Source organism: Cavenderia fasciculata, assembly GCF_000203815.1.
Source record: "Cavenderia fasciculata unplaced genomic scaffold Scf_Dfasci-G-o-80e12.f1-5, whole genome shotgun sequence".
Classification (NCBI taxonomy): Eukaryota; Evosea; class Eumycetozoa; order Acytosteliales; family Cavenderiaceae; genus Cavenderia; species Cavenderia fasciculata.
Window position 1 is genome coordinate 1562635 of NW_004457735.1, and position 12444 is coordinate 1575078.

At 34.9% G+C, this 12444-nt stretch overlaps 5 protein-coding genes across 5 annotated transcripts; 2 read left to right on the plus strand and 3 right to left on the minus strand.

Moving 5' to 3' along the window:
- Positions 1–11: 11 nt before the first annotated feature.
- Positions 12–3383, minus strand: DFA_05442 (uncharacterized protein; the record flags this gene model as incomplete). The annotated part of the gene is made up of 3 exons (XM_004361104.1): positions 12–2387; positions 2458–2775; positions 2841–3383. The coding sequence occupies 3 exons, from the start codon at positions 3381–3383 to the stop codon at positions 12–14; spliced, it is 3237 nt and encodes a 1078-aa protein (XP_004361161.1).
- Positions 3384–5237: 1854 nt separating this feature from the next.
- DFA_05443 (uncharacterized protein) lies at positions 5238–6541 on the plus strand (the record flags this gene model as incomplete). Its single annotated transcript, XM_004361105.1, has 4 exons — positions 5238–5290; positions 5431–5716; positions 5797–6315; positions 6416–6541. The coding sequence occupies 4 exons, from the start codon at positions 5238–5240 to the stop codon at positions 6539–6541; spliced, it is 984 nt and encodes a 327-aa protein (XP_004361162.1).
- Positions 6542–6693: 152 nt separating this feature from the next.
- DFA_05444 (citrate synthase) lies at positions 6694–8338 on the minus strand (the record flags this gene model as incomplete). Its single annotated transcript, XM_004361106.1, has 3 exons — positions 6694–7824; positions 7898–8104; positions 8207–8338. The coding sequence occupies 3 exons, from the start codon at positions 8336–8338 to the stop codon at positions 6694–6696; spliced, it is 1470 nt and encodes a 489-aa protein (XP_004361163.1).
- A 1208-nt stretch (positions 8339–9546) lies between these two features.
- On the plus strand, positions 9547–10109 carry DFA_05445 (methylmalonyl-CoA epimerase; the record flags this gene model as incomplete). Its single annotated transcript, XM_004361107.1, has 2 exons — positions 9547–9726; positions 9810–10109. 2 exons carry the CDS (start codon positions 9547–9549, stop codon positions 10107–10109), a joined length of 480 nt encoding a protein of 159 aa, XP_004361164.1.
- A 140-nt stretch (positions 10110–10249) lies between these two features.
- On the minus strand, positions 10250–12181 carry DFA_05446 (uncharacterized protein; the record flags this gene model as incomplete). Its single annotated transcript, XM_004361108.1, has 4 exons — positions 10250–11313; positions 11400–11619; positions 11709–11971; positions 12067–12181. 4 exons carry the CDS (start codon positions 12179–12181, stop codon positions 10250–10252), a joined length of 1662 nt encoding a protein of 553 aa, XP_004361165.1.
- Between the last annotated feature and the right edge of the window lie 263 nt (positions 12182–12444).

Below are 12444 nucleotides of genomic sequence, written 5' to 3' on the forward strand. Positions count from 1 at the left end.
TTAATTATCTGTTATCTAAATTTTGTTGTTGCAAATTGTTGTAAATTTAAATTGGCTACGTTCATATTATTATTGAGGTTTAAATTATTACTCATTCCATTTAAATTGGTATTCATCGTATTCAAATTATTCAAGTTTGCAGTGTTTACGAGATTATTATTATTGGTGCTTAAATTATTCTGGAATTGATTGGCGTTGTTTAGAGCAAAGAATTGATTGTTGATAACATTATTTTGTTGACCGAGGGCATTTAAGTTTGAGGTTATTGGTTGTTGTTGTTGTTGGTTTAAAGTTGGTTGTGGGTTTTGTCTTTGTTGTTGTTGTTGTTGTTGTTGTTGTTGTTGTTGTTGTTGTTGTATTTGTGAAAATTGATTGATTTGTGCTTGAGTGAGATTAGATACAAATTGTTGTTGTTGTTGCGGTGTTAGGTTTTGTTGTTGTTTGACCAAGGCTTGGATATTTACATTCGAACCTACTAATTGTTGAGGTTGTTGTGCTAAATTTGGTTGTGTTTGTTGTTGAGGTATAAAAGTGTTGCCGTTATTGTTTGGTTGTAAAGGTCGTTGTTGATTTAAATTATTTTGTTGTTGTTGTTGTTGAACTGGTAAATTGGTTCCTTGCTGTACATTGGTTGGTGTTTGAATTTTTGGTTGGTTTATATTTACATTTTGTGCGTTGATTGGTGCAAATATATTAGATGTTGAATTTTGTTTGATAAGGTTTTGTTGTTGTTGTGTTATATTTAAATTATTATTATTTGGTATTATATTTGCATTTACATTATTATTATTTACTATGCCATTTGAATTTTGTCTTTGAACAAGATTTGATGGATTAGTTTGATTTTGGGCAGCTAAAGGTGAATTGGTATTGCTCATCTGTTGTTGTTGTTGTTGTTGATCATTTCGTTTGAGGTTAAACTCAATATTGTTGAGCAATCCACAAAGCTTTTTATCCTTGACAATCAATCCAAGTGTACGTCCTGGAAGCTCAATGAGAGCGACTGATCGTGGATCGCTTTCCAGCTGATTCGAGAGTCCACTAAATTCATTGAATCCATTGATAATATTGAAAAACATGACTGTACCACCATTTTTGAGATTATTAATGATACTCTCGTCACTAAACAAACCAGTGATAAAGAGTGTATCGGGGAGGGGCAGCTGAAGTGTACCAATGGCTGAGGCACTGCCAGTGGCAATGATAGAGGTGTGTGTTGGGTCCCTTATTCCGATCGATCCATTCCATATTTGACTCAGGTGAACGATTGGACGAACAGGTGGTGCTACTGCAGACACTGGTGTTGGCAGGTTTTGTGCAGGTGATGGAACGCCGTTGGCCATATTTCCATTCATACCACTATTTGGTGATTTTACTGCTGGCTTGCTAGGAAGTGGTGGCTGGGAGGGAGTCTTGTTGACCATTGTCTGAGGACTGTTTATTGAAACGTACGGAGACGATGGCTGAGGTTGATGAGGAGAATGGTGATTCTGCATCGGAGAATGCTCTACCATCATTGGTTGATGAGGACTGTTGGATGGCAAGTTAACAATTGGATTTTGTGGCGAAGGAAACGTTGATTGAGGAATGGGAGTTTGTGCCAAATCTATTGGTTGTGTAGTGGTGATGGTTGGTATCTCTACTACTGGCTGTTGAATCATATTGACATTGTTGTTGTAATTTTGTGGTGAAGTTATTTGCATTGTTGTTGGTGGCGATTGAATCATGGTCGGTGTAGGTTGATTGGATGGCAGTGGTTGTTGTATGGTTGGTGGTGATTGTATTGGTATGGTGGTGGTGTTGGTGATGGGTTGATGAATAGTTTGTTGTAGATTTGATCCCTGCTGCTGCCCGATCATTCCAATAGACGGTTGTGTAGTAGTAATTGGAGTATTGACTGTGCCATTATTGTACTTGATATTTGGTGAACCCAAAGATGGAGAATTGATATTATTGTTGTTGTTGTTATTGGTAGTGGCAATACTTGGGCTATTAACTCCATTTGTGATTATGGTTGTGGTATTGGTTGGTGTTGATATTAGTGAAGTTGGTTGTTGAGGGATTAATGGTGTAGTTGATGATGTTTGATGGTTTGGTGGTATAAATGGTGATTGTTGTATATTTGTTGCATTGGTAGTAGCAATAGTATTGGTGTTGTTGGTGTTGCCGTTTGTTATCGTTGATGTTATCGGTCTATTAGTAGTAGTATTTATGATCATATTGTTGTTGGTGTTTTCAAAAATATTAGGAACACCTCGAAGTCTGACAAAGTATCCATGATCAATGGTAGCATTAAATTCTGTAATATCACTATATTTTGTTTTCTCACAAAACTCTTCCAAAAATGTATTTGACTTTGGACAAATAAATGATAATAATATTTTTTTCTAAAGAAAAATGTAATGTAAATAATGAGGATATTGATCTGTTTAATAAATATTATTTTTTTCTACATACTTGAATACATTCATTTATATGATCAAAACAATCACCTAAATTACAAAGCTTACAAGGAGACATTCTTGGAATGCTATTTGAAATTAATATAAAACATTTTTCATCTGCCGTTTGTCTCTGTGCAATCTTTAGAGCAGAACATAAACCTTCGACCACTGCATTACCCGATGCATATCCACCACCAAGAAATCTAGTTTGAGTCATACATTGTAGTATACTTTGTAAATCATTTGTCAATGACGACGAATGAACAATATAATCGGAATAGGGTGGATAATCTCTAAAAAATATTAATCCATATTCTGTATTTGATTTATACTAAAAAAAAAATAATAAATTAATACACACACACATACGAATCCATTTTTATATTTCATTCATACCTCTGGAGAATTTGATAGAGATTGAACCAATGGTTCCAAATAATGAGATTTTATAGTTGCAAAATAGGGAGACATTAGAGCGGTAGTGTCCATGATAAAAATGATTTGTCTTGATTTTCGAAATCCATCCTTGGACGATGCAAAATCAGAGAGTGCGGCATCGTCAGTTACCATTGCAGCATTATTATTAGAGTTTCCATTCATTGGGTGATCAAAACTACCCTGTTGCTGCTGTTGCAATAGGCCGCTAGTAGTTGATTCGGAAAGTGGATTTAAAGAAGAAAATGAGCCATTTAACATTGCCCAATTCATATCCAATGTTGATGATGTATTATTTGCGTACATTTTCATATCAATGTTCATATTGTTGTCGACGACCCCAGTCGCAGTAGTCATCATCGTCGTTGTCGCGACACTAGTGCCATTGCCGCTTATAGAATTATTATTATCCATAGAGTAAAATGAAGGGTTTGTTGATGTTGCTGTTGTTGTTGAGGAAGGTGGTGGTGGTTGTGCTAAAGTATTGAAAACTGAACTTGACATTGTAGTTGTAGTAATAGTAGTAGTAGTAGGAAGTAGTAGTAAAAAGAGTGATACACTAGTACTTTACAGCTACCCTATAGGGACTTCCTCTTATTGTGTTTTTTTTTAATCTAAGAATGCAAAGAAGAAGAAAAGTCAGTAATCTCTTCCTCTGCTTTCTACAACTTGTGTTTTACTGTGAAACACAATACAACAAACAAACAAACAAACAATAATAATAATAATAAAAGAGATTATTATTATTATTATTATTATCACAACAAACACAACAGCAGATGATGATGATGATGGATGATAAAGAAAAGGAAAGAAAAATTAAACAAGATAGGATTAGAAACCAACCCAATAGCAAAAACAAACAACAAACAATAACAACACAACTATAATAATAAAAAAAATAAATTAAAATGTGGTAGTGGTGGTGTTCGGTGGGGGGCAAAGAAAGAATGTGGGGGGTTTTTGTTATATCTATCATACACACAACACCTTGAACTATTAATATTTTGATGGTGGTTAACAATCGGAGCAGCGCACTAACATCATCAAAAATGAATATTGACAGGAGGAGGAGGAGGAGGAGGAGGGGATAAATCAGTTGAGATGTTGACAATATCGTTGATGATGATGAAGATATATGAGAGTACGACTGATTTGTTTTGATTGATTGATTGATTGATGTATCTATATGTGTGTGTTTGAGAGAATGTCTGTTGTTGCAACAATGCGAACCTAGGAGTGGTAATGGATGGTAAATCAATCAATCAATCAACCATAACGCTATCATATGGGATGGACAACCAAGATTTTTTCATAAAGTAGTTACTTTTGAGAAATATCTTTCACTTATGTCCTCTTGTATCTTTTTTTTAAAAAATGTGGATAATTATCAAATCTTCATCAAGATTGTGTGATCATGTCCTAACCAAAATCTATAAATAATAGTAGTAGTAACTCTTTGTATCGATGCAAGAAGAGGTGATGGTGACGTAGCTTCTCTATAGAAACATACTTACAATATAAATCTCTAAAAGTATATTCTCTTTCTTTCAAGTAGGTGTTTGTTTGTTATGAGGAGGAGGAAGAGGAGGTTGAAAAGCTTGTTTGGATGATTAAAGTTTCAATAACATTCTATCTTTGTGTCTATGTATCAAATGCAGTTCTATGTAATCTATATAATACTAATAATAAATAATGTTGTTGTTCAATGTATCTAGTTAGATATATATCTATATCTATCTAACTAAAAAGTAAATATAAAAAGAGTAGGATGGGCAGTAAAACTAAATTAATGTGTGGAGGTGGCTCATTGCTGGTGCTAAAAAACTCACTGGGCAAATTATCAACACTTGACGTTGGGACAACATCGCAAAACGAATCATGCTCTTTGTCAAAGGCATGGTTCGTTGCCAATCTTTTTAAATAGAACACCTTTAAAACATGTAACAAATCGGTGGTAGAAGTGGTCATAGCTACGGCACGGCAATATCAATTGTATAATTATCAATACTCGAGTAGTAGTAGTAAAACAAAAAATCCCTCTACAAACATCTATGGCACAGTTGAATTAAAAGAAAGAGAGAGAGAGAGAGAGAGAGAAAGAGAGAGAGAGTGAACATTGGAGACCAATGTTTAGACACTCCATTTTCTACTTTTTTAGAAATATTGATTGTTGTTGGGCTCAAGATGGGATAAGGTTAAAATTTTAATTTAGTGGCCACGTTGGTTGGGGGTTGTCAACTTTGCATTGTAGTTAGTTTTTGTTGCACGTCACTCAGAATAGAAGAGAGTAAAGAGAACTGTATTATAGTTGTAAATATATAAATATATATATATAGATAGATAGATAGACATAGAATGAGTCATTTAATAGATTCCTACAAGTTGATATCAAATAAATTAAAGAAAAAGTAATTACTAGTATTAAATGTGATTGGAGGTTGATTGATTGATTGATTGATTGATTGATTGATTGATTGATTGATTGATTGATTGATTAGATTGATCAATGATTAAACTTATATTAACACCTATATTGATTATAAAAAAGAAAGTTCCCATTAAGGAAACCAAACTATGGAGAAGCAGTAGAACAATATACACAAATTATGAATTCATTCAAGAGAGAGGGCAACAATATGTATGCAGCATTTTGTTGTCTTGCTATTGCACGATGTGAACAAGCAATCAAGAATTCATCATCGGCAGAAGCATCTTGTTATATAGACTCTGGTTATCTACTTTGGGTAGATGAAACCATCTCTCAAGATAATAATATAATCACTTTTGAAGAAAATGTAACTGAAGCGATCAATTGTTATTTAATGGCTATAAAAGTATGAAATAGATATATATAGGGATAGGAAATAGAGAGTAGAATATAGATCTAACCCTATTATCTACTTACTTCTTTTAGATATATCAAAATTATAAAAGATTTACAATCATGGGAACATTGTATTATGAGATGGCAATGATACTAAAGAAATTGAACAAGTTTGAGGAATCATCGGAATACTTTCAAAAGGCATCAGAGATTATGAGAACAGAGAGTCCAATAGCTGCCATCAATGCACTACGAGAAGCAACAGGTGGAAAGATTCAAGAGTGTGATTACAAGGGTGCTTGTGATTTTTTAGATATGATGATTACCATTGCAACGGAATCAATGCCAGATAAACCATCTTCATCATCATCATCATCATCCAATCTAAATACAATGGCACCAATATCATCACTTAATATTAGTTTATCTTTGTATCCATATGCTCTTATCGAATCAAGAGTTACACTCATTCTTTTGTACATACTTCAAGACAATTTCCTTAAATCACAATCTCATCTTGGCAAACTTGTAAATGATATTAATGATCAACATGATGGTCAAGCATCTGATCTAACAGAAGAATCTGTTGCTTTATTAAATAATTTATTGGTAATCTATCAATCTAAACCTAAACACAATATCTATATTCCTGAAATATATTATATATAATTATTCTAATCCATTATTTATTTGTCTATTTATTTTTTAGATGGCATGTGAAAGAAAAGAAGTTGGTGGATTACAAGCAATTCAAAGAGAATTATGGAGTTCATTAAATGATGTTCAAAATGATATATTACAAAGAATAGCATGTTCAAACAAAATATTACTTTAACAATTTTATATAAATATACATATATATAAAAACAATACAACTTAATTTGTTTGTTATAATAATAATAATAATTATGTATGACCTTTTTCTTTTCTTCTTTTCTTCTTTGTTTTGGTTTGATCTAATAGACTATTTAGTATTTTTTATTTAATTTATTTGCTTGCCTTGAATTCCTTGACTAAAGATTCAGTGGTAATTGATTTTGGTCTTTCAATTGGCAAGGTGAGGATTCTATCCCAAACAAGAGAGGACAAAACACCGATAGCTCTAGAGACACCAAAGAGAACAGTGTAGTAGTTGTGTTCCTTGAGACCATAGTATTGGAGGAGGACACCAGAGTGGGCGTCAACGTTGGGCCATGGATTCTTGGTCTTGCCTTGCTTGGTGAGGACTGGTGGGACAACGTCGTAGATTTGGCTGACCAACTTGAAGAGTGGGTCGTTTGGAAGATGCTTCAAGGCAAATTCACGTTGACAGGTGTAACGTGGATCAGTCTTTCTGAGGACGGCATGACCGAAACCTGGAACGACACGTCCAGCATTGAGACCTTCCCAGACGAGATCGGCCAATTGGTCGTTGGTGATTTCCTTGTTGCCAATCTTTTGTTGCAAGTCCAAGGTCCATGAAAGGACTTCTTGGTTGGCCAAACCGTGGAGTGGACCGGCGAGACCGCACATACCGGCGGCGTATGAGTAGTATGGGTCAGAGAGGGCAGAACCGACGAGATGGGTGGCATGGGCAGAGACGTTGCCTCCTTCGTGATCGGTGTGGATGGTGAGGTAGAGACGCATCAATTCATCAAACTCGTGAGAGTTGAAACCGAGCATTCTGTTAAAGTTGGCGGCCCAATCGAGGTTGGCGTCGACGGCTGGTACCTTGCCATCTTTGTAGACGGTACGGTAGATGAGAGCAGCAATCTCGGGCAACTTGGCGACAATGTCGAGGGTATCTTCGAGGGTGGATTCCCAGTATTGGGTCTTCTTGACACCTTCTTGGTAGGCGGCGGCAAACTTGGAGTTGGTTTGGAGGGCGAGGACGGCAGCGGACAATTGTGACATTGGGTGCATCTCCTTTGGGAAGTTCTTGATCATGCTGACGACAAAGTCTGGGAGACCGGCTCTCTTGACCAAATCCTTGGACAATTGTTGGACTTGAGCTTCCGATGGAATCTCACCAGTCAACAACAACCACAAAATACCTTCTGGCAATGGTTCTTGTCCTCCCTTGGCCTTTGGAAGCTTGTCTTGACATTCTGGAATGGTAAATCCACGGAATCTAATACCCTAAAAAAAAATAACAAACACAAAAAGGTTAGAAACTTTACAAAAAAAAGAATATTCTTGTCTTGGTATTTACTTCTTCTGGGTCCAACAAAGAGGTTTCAGTGATCAAAGACTTGACGGATCTCATACCACCATAGGCTTGTGAGACGGTGCAAGTACCAATGATCTTGTCACCATGTTCAGCCTTTAATTGCTTGACTTCTTCAATCTTGGCTGGAATGATTTGGGCTAATCTTTCCTTCAAGGTTGGTTCAGCAGTAGTAAAGTATCTAACAAAAGACTATAAAAAAAAGGAAATATTTGATTAGAAAGGACATTCAAGATGCAATGAATGGAACCAGATGTGGATTGGGTTTGGTTGAGTTGGTTGAATTGAATTGACTTGATGATCATGAGTTTGATTGATGACTGTGATCGCATCTTTTTCCATTGTTAATATGCAATCTATTCGCTTTTGCATAAGAGGAGGAGAAGAAGAAGAAGAAGAAGAAGAAGAAGAAGAAGAAGGAGACATGTTGTCATCACCATCATCATCATCATCATCATCAGTGCACCAAATACCATCAACAATCCAAACCAATCCAATACATCTGATCCAATTGTTGTTGTATTATAATACTACTACATACTCTGTTAAGAGCAACACGGTTAATTTGTGAGAACATGTCTATATATATTTATGATCCTGTTGTTTATATTAAAGTAATTAGAATATAGATAAGAAAGAGTTGAAATGAATGTTAGTCAAAGGAACAAAACAACAATTTCAGCAGTGGGGGGAGGGGGGATGAGTGGACAAATAGTATATGTATGTAAGTAGTAGGTAGGAGATAAACAAGATATGAATGGTTATATTATATAACTAGTTCGAGTAGTATATTGCAAAAATGGAGATGTGGGTGGTGGTGCACTTCATTCGAATGAACAGCCTTCTCTTTTTTTTTTTTTTTTTTTTTAGTCACCGAATTCACAGGTGTATCATGATATCGGTGACCATCTATCCAACCACAACCAATTCTTTGTAGTACACATTTTTTTTAAACAACTAAACTTTGATTTTATAATTATAAAGTGGTTGTTATATTATATATCATTAATCTATCTTTTTCTTTCTTTCTTTCTTTGTCTTTCTCTTTTATAAAATCCAGAGAGAAATTGTATTGTTGTTGGGTTTTTGTTGTTGAAGGTATGTTATGTTTTGTTATACATAGTAACACAAGAAGTAAAAGCAATATATAGAGGAGAGAAAGAGATGATGATATTACAAAAAAGTAATAACTATTTAGTTATAAAGAGAGGAGACACTAACTGTTTCAAAAAAAACAAACTTTGTTGTATTGAAGAGGTGAGTTCATCAGTTTTGTTGCTGTCAGAAGGAAGGGATCTGTCAAAAAAGGGATTTCTTTTTAATTTTTTATTATTTTTTTTCGATGTAGAGAGCAAGAGTGATGACAGAAGACACTCCAAAACAAGCATCGATGGCCCCAGGAATTCCCAATGACGAACGAATGAAGGTAGTTTTTTTTTTTTTTTTCCCGTCACTTGCTTTAAATTGCTTCGGTTCACATCACCCTTTCCCTTGTATTGCTAATTCAAGAGATTTTTTGATAGATCTAAAACAAAAACACTTCAATACAAATTGATCAGTTGTAGTAGTTTAGAAGTTTAGTAGTAATTAATTAACGGTTACATACCTACATACATACATATATAGAAAGAAGAATGTTTAGATCTACTTTAAGACTTTTCTCTGCTACCTCTTCCTCGTCTGGTGTTGGATCAAGTATTGCCAATACTGTCGGATTAGGTAGATTGAATCATGTAGCTATTGCTGTACCAAACATGAAAGAAGCTACTTCTATGTATAGAGATATCATGGGTGCTAAAGTCAGTGAACCTGAAGTTTGTATCATCATATACACAAACCTTGATCTTATTGTTACTCTTATTTATTCATTCGATATATAATATTGATATATATTTAGGATCAAAAGGAACATGGCGTAACCACTGTGTTTGTTTCATTGGACAATACAAAGATCGAATTATTACATCCATTGGGCGAAAACAGTCCAATTGCCAACTTTTTAAAGAAGAACCCAGCCGGTGGTGTTCATCACGTTTGTATCGAAGTCGATGACATCAATTCTGCTGTCAAGACTTTATTGGATAAACAAGTTAGAATCATTGATCCAAATCCAAAGATTGGTGCTCATGGTAAACCAGTCGTATTCCTTCATCCAAAATCTTGTAATGGTGTATTGGTTGAACTTGAACAAAAATAAATCAATCAAAACAAAACAAAACAAACAAATATTGTACAATCAAGACAAGACAACAAACAAATAATTTAATTATGGTTATGGTTATGGTTAATATGGCTATAGTTATTTTAATGGACATCCATTTACATTTACATTTAATTTTAATGTAAAATGATGGATGAATTTATTTCTGTATTTTTATCTTGTTGGTTAATTTCATTTGGTAAGTCTGTTGAACAGGTATCATGTTCATCTTGTTGAATGATCATTGATTGAGTTTCAATCATTTCAATACGACCTTTGTTTTTTTTTTCGTTGATTTTGTTTTGTTGGATCATGTTTTCATCCTCTTCTTTGACCTTGTCATGTTCGATCAGTTGGTCAATGTCCTCTTGGAAGAGACCGGCTGTCGAGTTGGGATCGTCGAGTGATTGGGAGAGGGGAACTTTCATGTCCATGTACTTGAGCAAACCCAGCAGTCCGATGGCAGCAAGACTGACAAAGGTCATAAAGGCGAGTGGGATGGTATAGGTCCCTGTGCGATGCTTGATGGCATCGATGATGGGCGGGAAGAGTACAATGTTAAAGTTGTACGATGTCGTGATGAACCCATAGGCAGTTCCGACAATATTGATATCGACCAACAGAGGTACACACGAAAACAGGGTAGTGTTGAGGATAGAGAATCCAAGTCCACAAAGAACGACCCATGGCAATGGAAACACAGTGGTTGCATTGAGTAGCAGTGTTCCAAGTGCCATCAAGAAGCACCCGAGCATCATCAAACGGATCTTGTAACCTCTGACACGTTGAATCATGAATCCAGTGATGATTGGACATATACCATTGGTAACGGCCTCTGCTGCCATGACCAAGCCAGCTTTTTTCTCACCGTATCCAAATTTGACAACCAAGACATCGGTACCAATGATTGTCAAACCAAACATAGCATAGTAGGCGACAAAGCAGATAAGACATAGCAAATGGAATCGTCTGGGTAAATGTTTGGCCATTTCCTTTACCTCTTTCAATTTGATCAATAGTTCACGTAGTTTGCTTTCTTGTTTGATTGGTACTGGTGGTTCAATACCAATATCCTCCAAATCATCACTCTCTGATTTCTCTGGTGTATGAAGGTCAGAATCAATTTCATGTTCTTCTGATACAAATGAATCATTACTACGTAATTGATCTAATTGCATTCTTGAATTACATCTACTTAGTGCTAAGAGTAGAAAAAAAAAAAAAGAAATAAATTAATATTTTTTTTTGGAAATAATAATAATATTTGTTTTTTTTTTAATTACATACCATCATCATCCCATTTTAACTTTTGTCTGTTTTTAAGTAAGAATAGGTTGAGACCATAGTTTACCATAAAAACAATAGCGGCTAGCCAAAGGGCCACTGAAAAACCCCATGAGGCATTGACAGATGGAAGGACAGCCAAAGCTGTCAAATTGCCCCAGTAAAACCAACTAGAAAGGAATCCCATACATAATGGTACATCTTTTGATGAATACCATAATGGCTAAAGAGAAAAATGGAATAAAAAAGGAACAAATTAGTAAATATTCTTAATATTTTGTAGGGGAATAATAATAATAATATTAGACTTACAATCATAGTAGTGGTTGTTGCCAAAACAGTTTCACCACCCATACCCAATAGGAATCTAGACATCATCATGATATTAAAGTGAGGTTGAGCGACGGCATTCAAGATGGAAGAAAATACGGCAACACCGCCAAATAACATACTGACCAATCCTGGTCCATAGATATCAATCAGAATACCACCTACGATGACCATGAATAAATTGGGTAATGAATAAAATGAAAACAAAAATCCAAATGTTTCTTCTGAAATTTGTAATTTAGAAACTAATCAAAAAAAAGAAGAAGAAGAGAGGGAAAGAAATAAACAAGTCAATAAAATTATTTAAATTTGATTTCCATGTTTTTTTTAATTTACTTACAATAAGTTGATGATAAAGCAACTGGAGTTGAATAGGATAATTGTAATCCAAATCCTAATTGAGCAATTAGAAACATAACAAAACATTTTTTAAGTGTATTTTTTGTTATCTTCATTTTATGTAAGGATTTAGTTTTGGAATATTAAAAAATATTATTAAAAGGGAAAGGTGTATAAGGGAAGTACTCTTTTGGGGGGGTTTTTCAATACCAAGAGTGTATGTGACCCTTAAAAATAAAATTGTAAAAAATCTTTGGTTGTGATCCGATGATGAAGGTCCTTTTTTCGATTTCTTTATAAGGGAACCAATGGTGGTGATGATGTTTATATGTGTGTGTGAGTGAGTGGGTGTTTGAAGGGGGTGCCTCTGTCGGCAATA